Source organism: Gymnoscopelus microlampas, assembly GCF_963454915.1.
Source record: "Gymnoscopelus microlampas genome assembly, chromosome: 20".
Classification (NCBI taxonomy): Eukaryota; Metazoa; Chordata; class Actinopteri; order Myctophiformes; family Myctophidae; genus Gymnoscopelus; species Gymnoscopelus microlampas.
In genome coordinates, this window is record NC_139957.1 from 13,601,439 (window position 1) to 13,625,415 (window position 23,977).

Genomic DNA, 23,977 nt, shown 5'->3' on the forward strand with positions numbered 1-23,977 from the left:
ATCCATGGATTATTTTTTGTTTTTGTCGCATTCCTAAGCTAATAATTTGATTCCCGTCTCCTACCGGATAATGTATCCAGTAGGAGACACAAAGTAGATTATTTGTGTCTCCTACCGGAAATACACACGGTCATCAAATTATTGTCTTAGGAATGCCACAAAAACAAAAATAAATCCATGAAATCAAGGCTTCATGGGGTGTGTAATTGATAGAAAATAAGTCATTTTTTGGGTGAACTCCTCCTTTAATGCGTGTTGCTCGTTAATTTATTTGCTCCAGGTGTGTAAGCTCAAAAGCTCATTTAAATGGGCATTGGGCAAATGCAGAGCCTCCATGACCGTTTTGGTTGACAAAGATATCAGTAGTTGAGTGCTGTTTGGCAATACTTGATGCTACAGAACATGCTAATGACTCCTAAGTGCTAACAACACATGTACGTATGCTATACTGTAGAACGGATGTCACTGGTTACAATGTGGAATAAAAACGAGGGACGCTTCCCAGCTATCATCAGGCAACAGAGTTTCAAGTGATAGGAAAAATGTTTGACTGATCAGAAGTAAATCAACTTGGATGCTGTTGTGCTTACACACGCACACACAGAGAGTGTGTAAGACAGTGGTTCTCAAAATGGGGTCTGGGGACCCCCAGGGGTCCTTGAGGGAGTTCCCCAGCTAAATGATAGATAGTTAGGAACCAAATCCAGCTCCAGCCCGTAGGAGTACGTGCAATGACCGATATCACCCTCCCTGCCCGGCTTCCCTCCCCGATCCAGACATCCCCATATATGGAGATAATTGACATACTCAAGTCTGACATCATAGACTCTCTCCTGGAACCCCATATATGGAGATAACTGAAACATCCCAGCCTCACATCCATATCTTTAGAACCTATCTTTGGGCATGACTGACATCGGGGGCTCCATATATGGATATGACTGACATCACCATAATGACAGCCAACGACTTAAAGGCGAAGGCAGTTCCATCTGCGATACCCAGAGCATCAACTACCTCTAAGACACGAAGCATCAATACAGATTCCAAGGAGCCCTATCAGCAGTATTAGACATTGAACCCCAGGTAGCTGGCCTTACAACCCAGGGACTCATATCCCATAGTTAGCTGGCCTTACAACCCAGGGACTCATATCCCACAGGTAGCTGGCCTTACAACTCAGGGACTCATATCCCATAGTTAGCTGGCCTTACAACCCAGGGACTCATATCCCACAGGTAGCTGGCCTTACAACTCAGGGACTCATATCCCACAGGTAGCTGGCCTTACAACCCAGGTACTCATCCCCCACAGATTTGTTCCCACTTGTTCTCCTTCTCCCTCTACTGCCAAAGGGCATCTCGGTTTAATTCCTACTTGGACACCATCTCAGCGGGTCTTGACCCAGGGTTAGACAACCAGTTGATCCTTAAAGGACGACTTCACCCATGTTCAACCTTTCTTCATATAATAGGTCCTCACTAATGCTCATGATAAAATTGTACCATTTTTGCCAGACCTGAAAGGTATGGCCTACACGAGCCTTTGTCACCAATTTGTCCATACATGGTATGTCTGGTTGTGGTTAAGTTTCTTATGCATGAATAAATAGGCACAGACTAGTCGTGACATCACTATTATGTCACAAGTATAAATACGGTTGGTATGACACTTTGTATCTTACGTGTACGTAAGACACAAAGATTTCAGAATTAGACTTCACACGACTTCACACAACACCGGCTTAGGTCTGGCACAACCAGGTCTCCTGGTCTTTTTCTTGTTTTGTCCCCGCCAGTATGGTGGAGAGTATGTTTTCGTCTCCGTCCGTCCGTGTGTGTGTCCGTCTCAGCCAAGCTATCATTGGTCAAGCTTCACGTGACATGTGACAATATGTTGTCACCAATGCTTTGATTGGCTAGCGAGACGCATGATGAAATAAAAACCTATAAATATCACCACACACTTCAAAAAATCATTTATATTTTTTGAAGTGAGCTTCCATCACTGTGATGACCACTGTTGTTTCTAAATATGAATGGGGTGTGATTTTTTTGTCTCCGCCAGGAGAGTTTTACCCTCCGTGTGTGTGTCCGTCTCAGCCAAGCTAACATTGGTCAAGTGACACGTGACAATATGTAATATGAATAGGTAAGACAGGATTAATCAGGAACAGTACTGGCGGAGACCTGTGCTCCGTGGAGCACATTTTCTAGTTTCTACTCAGTCTGTGTCTCAGAGGAGGGCTGTGGACAATTCAGAAACCCGTCTACCAGTGACATCATCGATGGGGGATCCAAGCTAATAGAAACTGCAGGCTTTCTATTCCTGGAAAGTTGCAATGCAATAATAGAAGCTATTGTGCTCGCGTTAATAAAAATCTAAATAAATTTTTTTAAATCTTGTTGGGAAAAAAAAATCTGCCTAACGATGATGTCACTGGTAGACGGGTTTCTGAACTGTCCACAGCCCTCCTCTGAGACACAGACAGAGTAGATTTTTTTTTTACCATTTTATCATGAGTATTAGTGAGGACCTATTATATGAAGAAAGGTTGAAAATGGGTGAAGTCGTCCTTTAAGCATTTTTTCAATACGAGGATTATAGAGACAAGAGGAAGAGAATCATCAACAAAGGCTCAACACAATAATAGTAATGTTCTTTATTATAGCCATTCCAGTGTATTGGGCTGTGTCCTCGGAGCACTGATTGGAGGAGGTCCACCAAAAAGTAGCAAAAGTGCAAAAGTAGGGTTTCTAACTGGTCTAGCAGTTGGGGCGCCATGAGGAAGAGAATCATCAACAAAGGCTCGAAACAATGTCTTTCGTAGCACTTATTCTACCTAACAGTGTTGAATCGGGCATTATCCTTGGAGACAGGATTGGTGGTCCACCTGGTGGAGTAACTGGTGCAGCATTAGGGGCTGTAGTTGCGGGAGGAGGATTGACCTACATCTTCTACCGTCACCACCATGAGGATGAGAATCATCAAAGCTCGACACGCTCAGGGGAATATCTGGATTCTACTTTTTAGTGTTCTTATGGGCACTGACTTGGGAGCAGCGGATGGAGGTCCACATGACGGCGTAACTGGTGCAGCAGTAGGGGCTGTGTTTGCGGGAGGAGTCCTCTACTCACTACGATCTCTAAGAAAGTGAAGATGATAAAAGCAGAGCTAGTGTAGTAAATGTACAGAGTTCTGTGAAAAGATTCGTAGGCCTTGTTTAATAGAAGTTTTACCACCCACTGGCCCGCACTCCCATTAGCCAATTTCAATATAGGAATACATTGTTGCGACATGTATTTGGGTCTTAAATATCATTTGTTGAGGACACATTGAGTGCCAGAGGTTTTTTTAAACGGGGTACAGCCAGTGCCAGCGTTTTTTACCGTTTATTGGCAATCTGCAGAAGCCACAACGAGGACCCGGATGTAAACAAACGGTTTCATGGGTACATGGGTACACCCAATGATAGCTTTTAAATCAAAGTCTGTTTATTGTAGCTTGAGGGGAGTCAAAGCATCATTTAGTTGACTCACACAGTGTGTGTGTGTGGGCGGGCGGGCGTCTATCCCTTCATACTGCACAGCAGACACTGACTAATGGGATAAAAGTCATATATGGAGGGCTGGTGTGTGTGAGTGCATATACAATACTATTCTTGAGTCTGACTGCATGATTGGGGAAATAGTTTCACCATGCTGTGTGTCTGATTGTGTCTGTTATTGTTGTCTATCATACTCTGTGTGTGTGTGTGTGTGTATGCGTGTGTGTTAGGCTTGGGCGATATAGATTTTTGAATACCAGTATTTTGATTTTACCGCGATATTCTGTATTATCGTCTTTCTTCCTTGTTATTCGATTTGGGAAAATGGCCTTTTCTCTGTTTCTGATGCTTTTTGGGGAAAACAACCTACATTCAACTGCTCACAACTATGGAACGGAGAATCGCCCCCTCCCCCCCCCCCCCAGATTCTACGAGACTCTGTTGCGTCTTTTAAAGGGATGGGGGATCGATCATGGAGAGATAATAACTGGAGATAAATATTCTATGATTTTTCAAAGGTTAATAAAACCGCTCAAAATCGCTGGTAAGGGCAGCTATAGACGATGTTTTAACTCTGGCAGTTAAAGAGTTAACATCCAAATAGACTCTTAGAATTGAATATTACTGTTGCCTGGCAAAGTAGCTGGTACAGTTAAATTAACAAATGAATCAAGATTTTCAGAGTGGAATAATGGCTCTAAACGAGGGGTTGCTCCATGCCAAAGTGTTTGGTAGAGTAGACTAACTCATCAGCTACTGGCACAACATGTGGGATCAATTTACAATGTTCAGTAGGCATTTCCTGTGTATTGCATGAGGTCCTGCATCAGCCGGGTCAAGAATGGGGTTTATGCTGTGATTCAGAGCCAACAGAGACACAACCAGAGGGGGGCTGTATGACACTATCATGAGCAGGCACCTGGGAAGTCTAGAAGTGAAAGACAGGCCGTCCTTTTACTTGGAAGCCCGTCGGTTTGATCCCTACCCCACCACCACCTCAGCAGCTCAACATGTCCTGTGCCTTGCAGAAGTAATCTCTCTGTGGAGGAGGGCAACCGAGAATTACATCACACTTCCCTCCCAAATCTCCAATGGGAATACATAGAAATTTAGAAATGTTTGCTGCACAGAGATAGGGTCATTGTGGTTATGCCCCTAGTCTCTGTGGGTCTGGGTTTGAATCCCACTGGTGCCTTCTGTCATGTTTTGTCTCCCTCTTAACTTTTTGCCTGTCACTGACGAGTTCCCTTGTCAGATTCCGCCAAGGTGCAGCCTGCCACTGACGAGTATTCCATGATTTTTTAAAGGTACAGTAATATCCAGGGGTGCACATAACTGCTGTTAGAGGCACTCGTCACCGATGACGAACGCACCGTAATGGTGCAAAATATGCCGTGAACGTCCCAATCTGGCGGATGACCCCTGCTAATATCACTCTTTTTCACTGGCAGTAGCGTCACACTATTACACTTTTACTCTGGAAGTTAAAGAGTTAAGGCTACTGCATACTCAAACCGAACAAGAACTTTGTTCTGCTTCGGCAGGTCAATAAGAACAAAATTATGTAATAAGAACTTAGGCTGTGCCTCACAGCTAGAAGGTCCTGGGTTCGATTCCCGCAGTGGGCGCTGGGGGCGTGTTCTCTCCACCGCGTCATCAGTGCCCACACTGATGAGGGGTTGGCGAAAGGGCCTTTCTGTGTGGAGTTTGCATGTTCTCCCCGTGTCTCCTAGGGTAGGTACCCTCACAAAAACATGCAGTAATCCTGGTCACTATACTGCCTCCCCCTGGCCAGCCGGGCCTGATGGAGGGGAAAGGAACTGGTTGGAATAACGTGTTCCACGCGCTACGTCCAACCAGGGAAACTCTCCCCTGTCAGGTGATAAGAAGGTCAGTTGGCTCTCATGCATTGAAGGAGGCATGAGCTCAGCCCTGGCCTCCCTAGGTTGGCAGAGGGAAGGTAAGTGCCCAGGATTACATAGACAATTGGCACTGGGTGTAAAAAATAGGGGTTACAAAAATTGTGGGATAAAAATTAAAAAAAGAAGAAAAAAAAAACTTGTGTCTTTTTGACATTCAGTTTGGCACTTCTTGCACCTTCTTTCAGATTTAACTTGCTGAACACCCTCTAGCCAAACATCCTGTGTGATTGGTCAGACACGCAATGGGCTCGTGATTTATATTGTTTTATTTACACAATCTGTTGGCAACGTACCAATAAGGTCACTTTTGAAGAAAGTTTCTGTGACGATGTTGGGAGGTACAATACCTGTTGCAAGAAATGCAAAACCTCTGGCAAATTTGCCAAAGTGCGAACTACGGCCACGTCACTCGGACTCAGACATAACCGTAAACAAACCTGATTCGCCCATATATAGGCAGGACCACGGCCACGTCACTCTGACTCAGACATAACCATTAACAAACCCGATACGGCTGTCCAGAACCGCCGATCCGACCGGTATGTCCATATATAGGCATGCCAATATATGTAATACTGATGACATATGGGATTTCCATATATGGGCTTGAAAGGGACAAGGACTGACATACAGAGATCTCCATATTTGGGCATAAAAGGAACACAGGTAGACAGACAGATACAGAGATCTCCATGTATGGGCACAAAAGGGACACAGACAGACAGGTACAGTACAACGTCTTAAGTCCTCGACACTATGACTCAGACATATCGGTCGGATCGGCGATGCAACGTAGGTGTGAGGGCTGCGTAGCGGCCTGAACTCAAGATGTGAGGGCTGTGTAGCGGCCCGAACCCCTAGCGTGGTAAAACCGCAGGTTTCAGTGAAGGGCGTACACAATGCTTCAGTCAGTGGAGAGGACCATGCATGGTCTTGCTAGGCATAGTACTGAGTGGGCAGGGTCTAACGTCAAGAACTCAGAACTGAGCATAGCAAGTTGGGTTTGGCAAGCCCTTCCCAAGCCAAAAAAAAAGCTTGGCGTCGTTTTAAGTATGCTGCAGCCTTTGGCTTCGTTCTGTCTGTCTCAATACTAAGGGGAGTCGTTAATTACCCACTTTTTCTTTAAATAAAATTGAAGTTCACACAAATGAATAAGATGTTAAGGGCTAAGGATGCAGATTATGTGTCAGACAGAACTGAATAGGGGGAACTGGCCATTGGAGCTGCTAGTAAAATCATTTTGTCCAGTTGTACGAGATTGCTACAGTGACAACCCAATGTGAAACCATTAATGCAGAACGATTAACTAGATTATCACCCGGACATAATGAGGCACCCCCCACACACACACACACACACACACACACACACACACACACAGTTAATACATACTTACAGGTGCAGCTGTAAATGCTTGTGTAATCATTTTGTGCAGGCCACATCCTTGAATCCTTGATAATTAGTTAATGAAAAAGTAAAAGAAACTAAACGTTATCTGGAGACAGACAGTCATAATCCTTTTTGAACAAGAGCTCTTTCATGGTTCAAGGTCTCTTTTTAGAACGGAGTGAAACAGTGTATCGGCCACAGTATTTCCACTATTAGTATATTTTGGTATATTTTGGTTATTTTTCACAGCTGCCCTTTGCAACTTCAAAGCCTAAATGCTGTTTCTGCATCAATACTTTTAAAATAAATGTTTTGTATGATTGTCTTGGCAAAAGAAAAAAGGATTGAGGGCATCGCAGAATGTGCCACAAAAACATAGAGGCACAATTTAGGTTGAAGGAAAGCTTGAGAACCGCCTGGCTGACCTAATGCCTGATTTATTTGTTGTGTGCCGGTGACATGCACCAAAAATAGCAGATCTAGTCACATTGCAACATGTTGTCAGCCTCTAGAGCTGCTATGTTTGTTGTGCATATGTGCGACACCCGCACATAACAAAGTATAACTCAGACTTCAGGACATCTGTTTGTCTGTATTAGAATGCTTATGAGCTGAGGTCGTCAGACTAAGAGGAAGGTCATGAACTCTGTCACACCTGCACCTCTCCTGGTGTAATTATACACCCTGCTTTGTTTTTCTTTAGCTCTGCCTGCCCTCCGCCTACATCTGAAGTGTGTGTGTGTGTAATGACATACTACTTCTGTACCCATTTATATACGGATGACATACTTAACGTGTGTGTTTGTGTCTGCAAGCTGCTTTAGTGTGCATGTGCATATACATATATGGTGCCTGTGTTTTCATGCAATTTCTATGAAACGTATCTCTCGGGAGAAGTTAGGTCTGTACTCTGTACACGTATGTATGTGTGTGGCATTGAGTGTGTAATAGCAGGCTTCTACAGTACTTGTGTTGTGTGTAGGCACGTGAGTAATAATAATAATTTATGTGTGTGTCTATTTGCATGTGTGTAATATGTGTGTATACACTGACCTGCCTGTCTCTCTCCGTCTCCCTGTCCAGCAAAGCGCAACATCAACACGTTGGGTCGTGGGCTGCAGATGAACCAACACTGTCTGGACACAGCCTACAACTTCTACAAGATGGCCTTGTCCAAACACCTGACCTGCGGACGCAAGTCATCCCACGTCCTTGCTGCGTGTCTCTACCTGGTCTGTCGCACAGAGGGGACCCCTCGTATCCTCACTGCATACTTTGTTTTACTTTTTTTCTATTAATCTTTGTCTCAGTCTCTTTGTCTATTCATCTTTCTGACCCTCTTACATTTGTATATTTTCTAAACTAATACAAATGGTTAGCTGTAAATTCCATTCCATTTGTAGCTCTGAGAGTGTACAAATCGTAGTCATATTTGTTAAATTAACAAATTTAACACTCAGGAGTTAACCCATCTAGACCTGAGGCCGATTCAAAAAACGCCTTCTAAATCCTGACCTAAATTTTCTGAAAAACTTCAAATATTTTTCAAAAATGACAGCAAATGTATGTTGCTATATACTGTACATAGCAACAAGAACCCCAAAAGGGGTTCCCGTCCTGAAAGGTATAGTTAGAAAATAGGGGTTCCTGCCCAAAATGGGTTAAATGAACACTCAGGATTTTATAGTTTAGGAAGGTGAAGGGGAGAGGGAGACGGTGCAGGGTAGACACAGGGGAGAAGTTAAAGTGGCTCTTTCTTCTTTTATGTATGAATATAACAAGATAAGGATATAGAGAAAACATCGAAACGTATAGTTTAGACTGGCTACTAGAATACATAGCAACCACTTGAAAGTGTCACATACACATACACAACTAAGTATTTAAACATACATTTTTTTAAACCAGTCCACCATTTAGACAGAATCTGATAGTGAGTGCGATTTAGTTGATCAAAAAGGGAAATAAATCCAGATTTGATCTATAATGTCAAGATATAGAAAATCCTTTATCATTAGATTCCCTATCCAATGACTCAATTAATTAGTTACAATAGGCTTGAGTGATGAAACGCCGGGCGACCTGTGTTTTCTGTTTCTCAGTGTTACAGTGCGTTTCATAATCTCCACTCAGTTCCTCTCAGACGTTAGAAAGTTGCATCATAGTGATTATAACCATGCCTCTAACCAGAGCCTGTGTGTTGTGGTTCTGCACAGCACTCAACGTGTCATTGTTTAGTTTATTACTGACTCTGGGTCTGTTATGTAAGAGAAGTGCAGCTCAGCCAGGTTTTAGCTAATGAAACGCAGCCTACACACAGCACTGTTTACTGTGCTTATGTATTCTGGTGGGTGGGTTTATGTTACGTTTATGTATCTAAACCTGTGAGTATGTGTCAAGAGTAGTAGATGTATCTAAGAGTTTACAAACTAATGATTTGTGTGTGTGTGTGTGGATTTGTATATTGTATTTATTTTTCACATGGTTTGTTTTTGTGCATGTATGCACAGGAGTGGTTGATGTGAACACAGGTGCGTGTGCTGTGCAAAAATAGCACCTGCTCCACAGCTGACTAGGTGTCATTTTATTGCAGGGGTTGTCAGAACTGTGCTTAATGACGATCTGTATATAGAGTACAGAAGTCCTGACGTCACTCTTTCATCCCCTGGTTTGTAAAGTAATTTCTCTATGGAGAATAACATCGTGTCATCATAGAATCGTCTCATATAAGAATTGGGGTCCAAAAATAAACAAACTGTCTCTGCGAAATTGTCAGGGAGGAGGCTCTGTATCGTTTATGATAGTCAGTCACTCATATTTGATACAGTCTGTTATTGGTGAAAATGTAACTAATTCGGCGGAAGTAACATTAGCGTTTTCTCACCGTCAGTAGATGCTTCATAATGCATAAGAGTAAAATCGCCGGGGTCATTTGTTTATTTTTGGAACACAGTTCTTATTTGACGCGATATTAAACACGTCTATGGGAATTCAGAACGGGGGGGGGGGGAAACCGCGACCCAGGTAGGATGAGTAAATTACGTCAGACTTCGGTGCTCTATAGTTTAGAACCATAACGTTTGGATGGTAAATGCTTCGAAACATCCTTGACCTTTCCTCCATCTTCCGTGTGTCCACTTTACCTTTCATCCTTGTTTTCCTTTTAGTCTGTCTTTTCTTTCTTTCTGTCAGCATTTACTGCATATTTCACATTTCAGTTGTAAACTAAAACTCCCTCCAGAAGTGGAATAGTAGAACTATTTCTTTTTTGTCAAACCAGATGTTCCATAGTCTAGATTTTTCTATGATACAACCTGATGGACATCAATTACACTAAGGACATACAGTATCACCTCTAGAGATGTGTGCAACTAATGTAACTGACGTTAAAACACTAGAACAACAGTGCAAACTGAATACATTTTGATCTACAAAGGCCAAACTTGGAATTGGAAATGCCATCTGATGCCATTTTGTTTTGTTGTACAAAATGTCAAATTAAGTGCTAAATATCAATTGAAAAAAAGTGTGTTTGATCTGATGCCATAGTGTTTTTTGGGAAAAACATAATTTTCACCATTAATCACTTGGTGTGGGGAGGGGGTTCGTAGAGGTGTGTTTAACCTGATTCCGCATTGTTTTGTTGTAAAATAAAATGTCAAATTTAAATGCTAATTGATTGTGAAAAGTTGGACTTCTCTTCCCCCCTCATTTAAAAAAGATGAAAAGAGGACATTAACCATAGAACAGTGTATCCCCCACCCTTAGGCAAACCAGATGTGCACGGTGGACTCTCCCTGTCCCCCTGTCATTTTGCTGATTACGGTGGAGCTTTGTGTGTGAGGGGGTTTATGTATGTGTGTGTGTGATCTCCAGACGCCGTGCGCTGAGATTATCCCATTTGATCTGCGCTGTTTGCTAATTCCATTCTGATGCCTTTTTAAACTGCGGGTCACTAATCCACTCTGACAGCCTGGGGACAGGTGCTGCTGTCGCCACGGAGACCAGCGTGTCCAGCCAGGGCTGGCCACCAGGAAGTGGCTGGTGGCTCAGGCTGCATACATGGGTGTGTTGTTGGGAATGTGTGTGTGTTTCTGTGGATCCTGGTGAGTTCATGTGTGTTTGCTCCTTTGTTGCATCAACATGTGTGTATTTCAGTGTGCACTTATTACTGTGGTGTGTGTGTGTGCGTGTGTGCGTGCGTGCGTCCAGAGGTCAGTCCTGGGCCAGTGTAGACGTGTATCAGTAAAGTAGATGTATTGCCTGTTTCAGCATCACCCATTTATTGTTGTTGTCTAAGTTGATTGATCTAACCAGGTTTGTCTGGTTGTCAGTAGTAACAGCCTCACCCGCTGTAACATGTCTGATGTCTTAAAATATCCTCATCTTATTGTGTTTGAATGCTGATGACCCAGACATGAGGTTAAGTTTTATATCAGATGTGACTTAAAGTGCCAGTTACTATTTTATAATTGAATGTTTTAGAAACATTTAGACCACTTCCCCTCACGTCATCGTTTGTCTTTAACCCCATACGGTCCCCAAGCTCTCGTCATTGGTGAACCCTTTCTCTGATGAATTCTAGCGCCACCATTAGGCCAAGGCTATAAACGGAGTGCATCGTGTTGGATTTCTCACTTCCAGCTGAGAGTCGGTGACTGGCACTTTCAGGACACAATTTTGAGTATGTTTAGTGGTCTAGTTTATGGTTATATTCACAGGTTCTAAGCATTCAACCCCCACACAATGGCATTCATGTGCATCTATAAAAGAAAAGTGTACTGTAAATGCTTCCATTCCATTGTTCAGTTGCCTTAACAACCTCTCCAGACATGCTGTTAGACCTCAGCGACCTTCTGCAGGTACGTTTCACAACCTCAGTAAATCTGTCTGTAATCCTATTGCTATTAGTGCTATTAGTACAACTACTGCAACTACTAGTACTGGGCACCTACTATTAATGCTATTGTTAGCCACTTTCCCTGGCATCCCTATTATGGGCTTTCATTTTTATTATGAGATTGCAAAAATAGCAGATAATGCTATTTTTGCACAACACCGCCGTAAGACAAAGTATAAAATACAGCTTAAGTGGTTAATGATGGTCCAGCTACTGCAACTACTCCTCCTCGGTCCCTACTGTAAAGTGCTAATTTAACATTTCTGTCTGTTGCTCTTACTGCTGCTACATACTGTAACACACGCGCACACGCACACAACCTCTAACCCATCACAACCTGGATGCCCTCATCGCATCAGAGTTGCATGTTGCCGCTGTAAGTCGTGGACTAGACTCTAAAATGTGTCATTAAAATCCTGTGTGAGATGTATAAATAGAGTCTGCTGCTGCTGATTCACAGTGAGTCAGGGTGGGGTTGGTGAAGGGGACATTTCTCATAGTCACAGCTGGTCTGGAGGCCTTATTTTTGTGCTCCCAGCTGTCCTTGAGAAGCTCTGTCCCAATCCCCCCTTGTGGTATTTGGAAGATGGGAGTGGAGTTGGGTGGGTGTGTAATAAGAGGGAGGTGTGTGTTGGCGGGAGAGTGGCCTAGGTCATGGGGTTTGGAGTGTACAGTACTGTATATTTGGGTTTGAGTGGGAGTGAGTGGAGTGTGGCTTGGAGGGGAGTGGGGTCGCTGTGTGTGTGTGTGTGTGTGTGTGTGTGTGTGTTTGAGGGGCAATGTGGTTGGATGGTTAATGTCCAGTCTGCTGCGGGGCGATGGTGCTCCTCCCGTCTGATTTGTGGGGTCCCACCCAGCCCACACCCTGTGTGTGTCGGGAGGGGTATACGGTATGCAGGGACCAGGTCTGAGCCCATTCATGTAAAAGTATAGTAAAAATAGGAGCTCAGAACATCTGGACTGGTACTGTTGGTCATCCCATCATTTCCACTAATGCAGTATAAAGATAAGTTGGGTATTAAAACCTCAAAATACATTTTGTGAGTCCAGTCTGTGGATCAGCTCCACACTTTATACGTAATGAGATCACAAGATTCACAAGTCTCAGTCCCCTACTTTCTGGCCTCTGGGAATTGTTTGTTGAAGTTGACAGATGTTGGGTAGACTGCCTAATAGCCAGCGAATAAAATATAGACATTCTTAGTTTAACAATATTAACCCTAGCTTACAAACACATTGCAATCCCACACGTTGTGAGCAGGCGGCAAGCATCCGCCGCTGCAAATGAAGCCAGTGCAGAAGTAATAAAAACTCTGCAGTTCTCATTAACGGCCCAGAAGGTGTCGCTTTCCCCTCCTGCTGGTTGCAGAAGAATTTTCATTCCATTATAGTCTATGGGTTTTTAACCAGACTGTACACTTGGTTTTATTATCTTATATTTTCATAAATACTTGTTTTCAGTCAATCAATTTTAAAGAAGGGTATGCTTCTACTGAATGAAGACCCACCCTCGCTCCCTGTCTTCTGGTTCCGTTTCGGGACCGGAAATACAAAATGGTAGATTTGACTTGCTGAAATTATGGCTTCAACACGGGTCTGTTGAAACCAATGGGCTCCCTTCGTCCATTATGTCTATGGTTTTGAGCTTGTAGATGAGCTATTTTCGGCAAAGATGTGTTGCTTAGGAGAAAAAAGGAGCGGACCTAAAGTAGTATAGAGCCCTGGGGGACCCCGGTCAACTAAGTCTTTTCGGGTAAAGGTCTGCAGTAAATCAACAGGACAGACTCTATGACGCTAAAATGGTAAATGCTGCGTTTATATAGCGCCTTTATCCAAAGCGCTTATTACTTATTAAGTGCCTTAATATTCACCCATTCACACACGGACTGTGGAGGAGCAGGTTGGTGCCTTGTATGGTAACTGTTAAGTGTTAAGTGTCTTGCTCAAGAACACTTCGACACTAACCCATGGGGAGCCAGGGATCGAATTAGGAACCTTTCGATTCCCAAGCGGCCGCTCTACCTCCTGAGCCACTGCCGCCCCTGTGTCTCAAAAAGAGAGCAGCTGCCTGATTAGCCGCCATCCTTCAAAGGCAAAGTGTTAGTGTGGAGGCTCCTGAAATTGAAAGTTATGATTGAAACAGGCTTCCAAGACAGGAAGCTCATCATGAACGGCTCATGCACAAACACAGCTGTGTTGAACTTGTTTACATACCGTAATCAAGCAACCTTTTTAGTGGCTAATGTTGGCTGTGGTAAAACAGTTAGACGTATTGGTCATTTAAATGTATCTCCTTCAACCGTACTGAATTTTTTTTTTCTTTCGTTATTTAAATGAAGTAGCAGCTTGTAATTAATCATTGCAAGATAATAATAAAAAAAGAAAGAAAAGTTAATTACCCAATTTACCCTAATTCGGTATGCAACTCGGACAGCACTGAGTAGACAACATGGTCATCACACTGCTCGGGGTGGACACTTGCTCAGGTTTGCGTGTCACTTGCTCTGGCTCACAGGGCTCAAGCCCGCTTCTGTTGGCTAATATAATAACATATAATGAAAATAACATCATTTGACAAGTGTGACAGTGTTTGAACAACAATTGTGGAATATCCTTCCCTGTGAAAGATACTTGAATGCTGCGTTATGTATTAGCCAAGGCACCAATAGCAGACAGAATTTTACATGACTTGACTTCTGAATGGAACAGACCTTGATGCCTTGCCTACCAGCAGCATTTCTTCCATTTGGGACACAGCCAGAGTGTAGAGAGGGGTGATGGCATGCCAGATTCAAACACATGGCATCATGATTAGGTCTGTGCCTATGTGGTATGTGTATTAAAAAGCTGATCCTCCAGACTAGTCCTGGCTAAATAAAAGTTAAATTCTCTGATGTTTGGCTTGGGGAGAAAATGGCAGTCTAGGATGGACCGTCAATATTTCCAGACAGGAAGATAAAGTTATTACATTTTTGTAGGCTATGTACCATCGTCATCTATATTAATTACATAAGAATTCTAGAATTGAGTGGCATTCCCCTTTCAAGCCCAGGATGCCTTTAGGTTGATTAGCACTATACATAAAGTACGTCCTCCCACTGGACAGTTTCTGGCTTAGAGAGTTATTTATGTCCTGATATTGATTGGACTCTTAGCTCTATTGTCTTTTAAATCTTCACTAGTGTAACTACTGCCTACATTATAAAACGGCCCATGACATATTAAGTCACATTGAGCTTTTCATCGCAAGCTGTTATGAACCCTAGCGTCCCTATTCTGGAGTAAACATTCAGAATCAGTTTTATTGTCTCATCACAGGTTTACAGGAGTCAATCAGTGTGAAATTAGTTTTTTGCTATCTCCATTTTGTTGTTTTCAATTTTCAGTCAAAGAAAAGGAGGCGGGACAGAGAAACGGAGAGTAAGGAGAAATACAGAAAAAGAAAAAAAAGAGAAAAAAGAATCAAAGATTCTGCAAGCTCACAACGTGTCACTACATGACACATTGTGGGTTAATAGATACGCTATTTTCAGTGAAGATATTAGGTGTAGAAGGAAAAATGGAGGTGGCCTACTGTAAACCCCTGGGGCCTCCAGTCAACTAAATATACAGGGTTTAAGTGGTTGTTAAACAGGTGTATTTGCCTCACTGCCTACTGTTGGAAAATGTCTGGAGGTTCCTGTGGCATTAGTTTTTAAGCGCTCTTGTTGGTTTGGCTGAAGAACTACAGCTTAATTGATGAACTTGATTAGTTTGCTGCATGTCTTGCAATCATAATGAGAGAACAAAGTTATTTTGCTGCCCTTCTGCATTCTATTGTTGCCATTCCATCCATAGTTTACATTTCATAGTTTCCATACAGTATCAACATTTTAACCTTTCAATTTGTACATTTTTTTATGCTGTTAAAATGCCAGTATTCTAGGAATATCAACTATGGAAATACGTACAAATCAAATATGCCAAAGCCTGAAGCCAGGGTAACATCCGTTCCATTCTGTTCCATCGTACCACCTCTTTGTTTTTCTGTTTGAATTCCGGAATGGAATCTGACTCCCAGAATAGAACGGGGTGAGGCTGCAGGCCGGCCTGGCTCCACAGGAGGCTGAGAGTGAGAGTCTGTCGGTCCCTCCATCTGTCTGCCTGCCTGCCTGACTGATTGTCCATCTCACTGTCTGTCTACCCGGGTAGGGACCCCAAACCACCCCCTGAGATGTGAAGGGTTGGTCTGGAGAGGAACGAGAGAAAGCTGACCTGGGGATCGTGACCTGGTCACCAAGCTTTCAACCCTGCTCTCGCCACCAAATGGCCACCATGTCTTTGAGATTGAAAACCACTAGAATAATAAGGTTTCCTGCTCTGATATTGATAACTGGGGAAGGAACATTACATAATATGTCAGATATACAGAAGATACCAATGCTTGTGGTGTCATTACTGACTCTATCCCTCTTTTCTTATGGAAGGCGGGGTTGGCTTCTGCCATAGCAGAGTTTACTGCAGAGCCTTCTGGAGGTGTCTTTGCCTGGGGACCAATACAATGAAACATCTGTGATGGGAGGTTCCCCGCTTGATAACCCCAATGACATCTTCTTTCATCCACCCACCCCCTTTTCTCTAACTGCTAAACTAGACTTCTGCATAGGCAATCGGGCTAAATAGCTCAAGTGGAAGTGACATAAATCACGTGCATGCAGTCAGCCTCCTGCCTCTACCCCATCATCTAAATCATGTTTCTATTTCGGCCCTCTCCCATACTTAGTAGCACACGGTATTGGGGGATAATGAAGCTCGAAGGTTTTTTTAGATGGGTAAAGGGTTCTGTAAATGTCAATATTTGATTGAAGTGCCTATTGATGGTTGAAACCTCCACTTTCAGACCACATACAGTAGGTGGGTCCAGGTTTAAATCCCACCAGTACCTTCCTCTAGATCGTCTTCCTCTTCACTGTCTCCCGCTCAATGTTGTATACTTAATAAGTAAAAGCTAAAAAGTTTAATTTTGTTTTGTTTTTTTTCTGTCTCATTACAACGACTCTGATTTCCTCCATCAGGTGAATGTTTACATTCTGGGGAGAACATTCCTCGTCCTGGCCCGAGAACTATGCATCAACGCTCCAGCTATAGGTACCAACCAACTACCTCTTTTCCATTATGGCTTCTTTTGAGGATACACGGTACATTTCCCTAAATGTAGCTAGTTGCTGACCAAACTAAGCTTTTTAAAGTCAGAAAGCCTTGGAGAGTAAAACTACGGCATGGTATTTTCACCGTCATTTTCTAAATTTGTATGGGACAACTAACTTGGGGTTGAATGAGGATTGAAATCTTTGTGTGTGTGTGTCTACTCTTAGACTGTCAGAGAAGCTCTGATTGTAAGCCAGGCTGTTCTTACTTATGTTTGTTCAGTGGAACAAATGAGCCCCTAAATTTAGCTCTGGAGTTTCTGTTCCTGCCAAGCTTTGTATGTGCCATTTGGGTAGATGCATTGCTTTTATCCAAAATGTCTTGCAATACCATGAGTGTATGCATTTTTAGCATGGTAGGCCCCAGTGGGAAACTGGGAATATAACTGGGAATATAAACTCGTCCTGGTAGTTTTAGTTCCATACTGTAGTCTTGGAGCTACATGGAAATAAAAGTCCTAACTGGCTGTGTTAGTGCCACTCTCTCACCATTACACAGGGAATGGAACATTTGCCCGTGGTAGTGTTAAAGCCAAGCTCTACCCATGGAGCTGCATAGTGAATAAAGCTCTAATAGTGGTGAAATTAGTGCCGAGATCTCCCTTTTGAACTATAGCACCTATGTAAGATGTGACTAGATTTTTCACTAGGCAAATTCATGCCCTAATTGGATTACTGGGGTTTAAGTTACTTCAGATTCATCATGAATCCTTTGTGTATGTGTAAATAATTAAAGCAGCTTTGGCTTGGGTTTATTATTTAATAATGACCAGCACGCACTTCTCCTAAGGATGACTAGAGGGTGCTGTTATGCCTCAAATAACCACTTCCCATAGGGGTTCACACAGGAACAAGGCACAATGACGAACAACTGACATCTCAAGCTTCAGTCACATTATAGTTTTTATCTTTTTTTTTTGTTTTTTGTCATAAGCATTCTTGTACAGAACATTTATTGGGTTTCAACAGCATCAAGCTGTACAGTTAAACTGTATTTTACAAAAAAAGACAACGCTGCGGAGGCCATCCTCTCAAGTGCAAAACGACTTTTTTTCTTTTTTTACAATTACTACTTTTTGCATTGTTAATCATAACATACATACATACAGTTTGCTCCTCGTGTAACATCGCTGCTTGCGCTATAGCAACAACATTGTATGGACTTGCAATCTCACAATTTTGAAGCAGGGCAGAAAACAAACTTTCTACTACAGGCCACAGTGGTTCTTAAATCACAATGTTCATCAGCCACTTGAAGCAATATGACCAGCCAACTTGATTTTAAGATCAGAATAGAGGCTCCAAATGGTGGTTGTCTGCCTGCCAAAGTGGCTGTTAGCGTAGACAGAACTCCCCAGCCACAGCAGAATATTTACCAGCATCGTGTCTCTGGCTCCCACCCTGATTTGAGGCAGCTCCTACTTGATTCCAGTTATGGAGCTCAGCTTGATTACATAACCACAAAGCACTATGCTAATGTTGTTCCTACAGCAGCCGCAGCCCTCCACACGGGATGTCAGAACAAAGGAAAATAACGTTAAATGTAACCAAATAATTAAATAAAAAAATAACATTAACTTAAATAAGATAAAACAAATGTTTCCTTTACTTTGTTTTAAAATAAGTCTCTCTTGACGAACTATCAGGCCATTTAGTGTGACATTATTTTCTCCTTTAGTCTTTAATGCTACATTACTTTGAAGGCTCGGGGAGCATCGGGTGGGGGGAGGGAGGGTGTACATTATATTCCACCAATAGTTCAGTCCAGTGCAGCTTACGCATAGAACACCAGTTCTGGGATCTGCCCGCCCTGCACCCCTGTCCCGTTGGTACTGTCCGAGGAGCACTGGAACTGAAAAGTAACTTTCCCACACTGCACCTCTGTCATTCCTTCCTGTCCAAAGTAGCTGAGCTCGTTGCCGTCCAACACAGCACTGACCGTGTAGAATGCATCCTGCTCCACCTGCACCGGGTGTTCGAACCACACAGAGAAGGTGCTGCTGGATCCATCCGACACAAACTTGGTGATGTTCTGTGCCAGCGTCGTGCCCTGCCTCTTAAGTTCGATCTTGCAGCTGTACTCGGCCTTGCCGCCGCTTGACCCGTACAGTCCCAGTCCTGCGATGAAGATCCGCTTGTCCACCGCAAACTGGATACTGTCGCAGCGGCCCCTATAGCGCCACTGGTTGCTCCTGTAGGCCGAGGATTGGAAGCGATGGCACCTTTGGGGCTTCAGGCCATTCCTGGGGGTCAGAGGGAAGCCCAGTTCAGGTTTGTTGGCCGCCGTGTACCACAGGAAGATGTCGTGTGTCTCCTCAAGTGTCAGAATGTCTGATTGCGCCGCCCCATCCGCAAACTCCTCCAGGCTCATGGAGGGGATGCGAACCAAGTACAGGGCCTTGCCCAGTACCTCCCTCTTGTTGCGCGTGTTGGGCCCCAGGCCCTGTCTCTTGCACTCGGCCACAGCCCAGTTCATGACGGCATCAAACACCACCACCTCCTTGGTGTTGAGCGTCTCCCGCCTCAGGATGATCTCCAGTGTCTGGAGGTCAATCTCACAGAAGCCCTCGGAGCACAGACTCAGCTCCGCCTGGGCGTCAATCACCTCCCAGCAGCGCTGCGTCAGCTCTGGTTCCTCGAATAGGCGGCTCTGAGACAACAGGACGCAAGCGTTCTTGGCCTCCAGGCTCGTCTCGAGGAAGTTAACACAAGCCTTGGCCAGAGCTGGAACTATGTATTTCTTGGCGGCATACAGGGTGGCCAGCACCGTGTCTGCTTCCAGGTCTATCTCATCACTGTACATGTACCTGTGGAGGGAGACGAGTGATCAGTAAAAAGCATTTCCTTATTTATTTTATTACTTACTTTGTGTTATTGTACTTAATGACATGCAGAGTAGAATGTGGCATGCAGAGTAGAACAAAATGCTCCATACGTTTCTATTTGTCTCACTAGTAGTTGTAGCTACATCAGACCAACAAAAGGAAACCATAACTTAGTAAATTATGATCGCTCTTCTCTCCCTAAAAGAGGGTTGGGTGATGACTTGACACATCCTAGCCTATTTCTCACACAGGATAACAAACACAACAATCCATGGTGCTGGCTTAGGCAATGCTATTGAATGAGCAACAAAGGCGGGCTATTTATATCCCTGCAGTATGCATATACCCCCCAAAGAAAATTGTCAGGCTTGAGGATGAGGCAAAGACGGGGGGGGGGGGGGGCATTTCTAGTTGAACAAAGAGCACAGAGAAACCAGCAATTACAGAGCACTGTGCTTTCTGTCACCATGCTCCTTCTGGCGCTCCTAGCGTCCTGGCATTCGACTCTGGTTTAAGCTTTTTGGATGAGTAATAACATCCTTTGAAGTGACAGACTGGGCTTGTCATCTCCTCTCTGCCTCCCTCGCTTGGTTTGCTAAGATGAGTGATGGCGGAGTGGCTTACTTCAGCAGAATTAGAAATGCAGCAGGTTCCACATCTGGGATATGGATCTCCGACTCTTCCTCGGCCAGATCGCTATAAAACATGGCACAGAAGACGGAGCTTCCCACGGCCAGCACATACTGGAGGGGAGGGAGAGAGGGACGGACAGATATGGAGAGAGGAGGGATGGACAAAAAGGGCAGATGCATAAGTGACACGTGCAATCAGAATCACTTGATTCCGCCAAGTGCAATAAATGCAAAGGAATTTGCCCTGGTAGTGTTGGTGCAGAGACATGTCGGCAACTTGCATAGTAACAGTGTAGGACCACTGACCCCCCAAAAAATACAAGATTTAACATTATTTTATATACATTCAACAACCACACAATGTTTTTTGTCTATAGTTGGTTACATTTACCTTGTGTGCTGGAAGTCTTTCAGACTCCCCCAAGGGTCCGACAATAAAGTGGACATCGGCCATCAGCTCATTGTTAAACATCAACGCGTTCCTTAAAAAGCAAGAATATGTACGATTAAGCATCAGTATAAGCATCTGGTGTTATGTAATATCTGTGAGCACAGAGCAGTCTCTTGCTATAGCTCTCAGAACGCCATAGGTCCCAAAAACAATCACTTAGCGGTGCGGTGGCACAATTTGTCTTATGTGCAGGAAATATCATGCGTCGTATTATTTCATTACAGCCTGTCATTTACAATGGCAATGCTAATTAAATCGGCCTAAGTGAGTCTATTGCTATATAGATTATTGTACCTGCATCACCAAGATAGACTATATGTAGCATTTGATCGTAGGATCATGCACGTATTCCCAAGTCATTGCTAAAAGACTGTCAACGCGACAATGTAATGGCTCTGAAATAGTTTACCCATCAAATACTGTGTGCAGCAATGTACGAAAACATGATATAATAATGTATCTAAAGTCACTACCAGAATATAAAATAACTTTGTCGGCCGACGCTGTGTATAGTTTTTGTACTGGTTTAACATTTGGACCATTATTTGTTGTTTTTAAATTGTATAGACATTGGGAAGAACAACCTATAACGTGGGTCCCCAAAAGAATCGGAATCAAATCTTGAAAGGCGCATAATTCGACAGGCCACCAGTGCCACACCACACCGAAACCCGTGACCTGTCGAATTCTGTGACTGCACCAGATGAATCTGCCACCTACATACTGTAAAACAACCCTCACTGTTCATTTCACAACACAGAGGGTACAGTGTGTACATTTGTAAAACTCTTCGGAGTTATAGTTCCACGCCGTGGGCTGCAGTCACAGTACTGCACAGCTCGCTAATGACGGCGTAACTAGGGGTTGGGATCCCTTTTTAGGATTTTAACCATTCCGATTCCTTAACGATTCCCGGTTCCCTTTAACGATTCCTATAGGGGGTTCGAAATGGACCCTAACAGGTCTGTAACTGAGAGTGTACAAATGGACCCGTAAGGGTACACTCTCAGAGTTATGGTGGTCCTTGAAATGTAAAAGTTTTGAGAACCACCGGTATTGAAATTGTATAGCAGACGTTAAATCCAGCTCTGACAGTGTAGATACAATCGGTTCCTGAAGCGGTTCCAAATGTGATGGAACCGATTCCTGGTTCCTCTATGTTGGATCCGGTTCCGGATCCCAACCCTATGCGTAAATAAAGCCCTACCTCTCCCGTAAGGTCGGGTGGCTGCTCTGCCAGCTGGGCGGATCGACGTTGTTGTTGTTGATGTTCTGCTGGGTGGCGGAGGAGGAGGAGGTGGTCGGGGTCGTCGCGGTGCTGCCGCTAGACCGACTGACCTCCACCTCGGTCGGCTTCTCGCTGGTCCCCGACGTCAATGTGGTGCCATTATTGCCGGCCATGGGGTCCGTGTTGTTGGCGGTGGTCGCAGCAGGGTACAGCTCTGCAGCCATCTTCTGCTTCTTCTTTTTGCTCAAGGACAAAGTTAGGATCTCATAGCATAGCGGGAGTCCGACGCCCGAGTGTTGTTTCCCCCCGACCTTCCTGGAGTTCTTCAGCGTTTCTGGCAGTAAGAGGAGATAAGTCAAGCACCTCATGATCCGGCCATGGTGAAGCAACCTGCAGTCTGCCGTTGGCATCGGCACTGTCCGCTGCCCCCCCCCTAATAAACGCTCAAATGACGGGTGCTCGGTGGATTGTGTGTTGTCAATCCCCGGTCCCTCAATGCGATGCACAGAACACAGCGATTTAATGCTGGTCAATTGTCAAGTTGACAAAACCCGGATCGCTTATTCGAGCAACATCAATAACCCCCACTGTGTCGGAGAACCGTTTTCGACCTCCTCCTCCTCCACCACCGCCACAACTCGCATAAAATAACACTTTCCCCCCGTTTTTCGTGATCATGTCATCGTGGGTTTGGACGGGAGACAGTGTCCACGGAGCGTCGCTTTATTTTCCCTTTTCCAGCGAATGTGTAAATTAATCCAGAGGTTTAGACCCGTAGTCCTCGTTTTTCTCCTCAGCGTTTAATCCCGGCAGATGTTTTTCTCTTTTTTTCCCCCCTCGTCCTTTTCCAAAAAGCTTCTATCGACCTCAAACGAGGCGGAGATGTTGTTCCGTGTCGACCGTGTGAATATAATGTGAATAGTAATTTCTCGGAGAGTTTTTTTTATGTCCGGGTCTATTTTTTCTATTTTTCTCTCTCTCTCGCTGTAATCTCCTCGACGCCCAGTTTGGTTTGTCGACAAATCAGATTGACGCATGGAGTGAACGTCAGAGGAGAGTCAGAAGCGCCTCCTCTGTGTGTGTGTGTGTGTGTGTGTGTGTGTGTGTGTGTGTGTGTGTGTGTGTGTGTGTGTGTGTGTGTGTGTGTGTGTGTGTGTGTGTGTGTGTGTGTGTGTGTGTGTGTGTGTGTGTGTGTGTGTGTGTGTGTGTGTGTGTGTGTGTGTGTGTGTGTGTGTGTGTGTGTGTGTGTGTGTGTGTGTGTGTGTGTGTGTGTGTGTGTGTGTGTGTGTGTGTGTGTGTGTGTGTGTGTGTGTGTGTGTGTGTGTGTGTGTGTGTGTGTGTGTGTGCGTGCGTGTGTGTGCGCGCGCGCGCCAGTGTTGCCATGTCGGTTTATTATAAGCGGCTTTGGGCTTCTTTTTCTGTGAAGGTGCTTGTAAAAATCGGTAGTTGCGTTTTTTTGGGCTTGTTTCTATAGTGTACTTGCTTCCAAATTTTCAAATTGAAAATGTTTTGTACCAGAGAGCATTTCTGTTGTTAGAATGTTTCAAAAATATTCCAAATATTCCACATTTTATTGCAAAGCTACAAGCTCACATGCGACGTTTAGTGAGCTTGTTGATCGGCTATTTTCAAATAGCCGATGCATATACGCAGTGGTGGACAGTAACGGCGTAAATGTACTTGAGTACTGTACTTGAGTACAGATTCTGAGGATCTGTACTTTACTTGAGTATTAGATTTGTTTTAATACTTATTACTCTTACTTAAGTACTTTTCCAAAACATATATTTCACTTTTACTCGAGTACATTTCTAGGAAGGCTGTAAAGTACTGAGTACTTTTAAGCCCACTCCACATCCACACCAATGATTTGCCATGCAACTCCTTACAACATGCA

General features: G+C 43.9%; 2 protein-coding genes across 3 annotated transcripts in view; one reads left to right on the plus strand and one right to left on the minus strand.

Annotated features, from left to right (window-relative positions):
* The window catches only part of brf1a (BRF1 general transcription factor IIIB subunit a), a 103,244-nt gene that overhangs the window by 11,730 nt on the left and 67,537 nt on the right, over positions 1-23,977 (plus strand). For both annotated transcript variants that reach the window (XM_084044815.1, XM_084044816.1), the window contains exons 4-6: positions 7,942-8,115; positions 11,689-11,720; positions 16,813-16,885. In XM_084044815.1, the coding sequence (XP_083900941.1) occupies positions 7,942-8,115; positions 11,689-11,720; positions 16,813-16,885 (279 nt within the window). The remainder of the gene's footprint in view (positions 1-7,941; positions 8,116-11,688; positions 11,721-16,812; positions 16,886-23,977) is intronic.
* LOC311036248 (BTB/POZ domain-containing protein 6-B-like) lies at positions 17,835-23,017 on the minus strand. The gene is made up of 4 exons (XM_084044817.1): positions 22,060-23,017; positions 20,793-20,883; positions 20,394-20,512; positions 17,835-19,751 (listed from the first exon to the last, which is right to left on the minus strand). Exons 1-4 carry the CDS (start codon positions 22,488-22,490, stop codon positions 18,719-18,721), a joined length of 1,674 nt encoding a protein of 557 aa, XP_083900943.1. The 5' UTR covers positions 22,491-23,017; the 3' UTR covers positions 17,835-18,718.

Bases quoted from the DNA above. Each gene is read 5' to 3' on its own strand.
- LOC311036248 (XM_084044817.1), bottom strand. From the start codon at position 22,490: ATGCCAACGGCAGACTGCAGGTTGCTTCACCATGGCCGGATCATGAGG. The intron at 20,884-22,059 runs GTAGGGCTTTAT...TTGCTTTTTAAG, and splicing joins CACCCGACCTTACGGGAGAG to GAACGCGTTGATGTTTAACA. The intron at 19,752-20,393 runs GTAAGCCACTCC...CTCCCTCCACAG, and splicing joins GCATTTCTAATTCTGCTGAA to GTACATGTACAGTGATGAGA.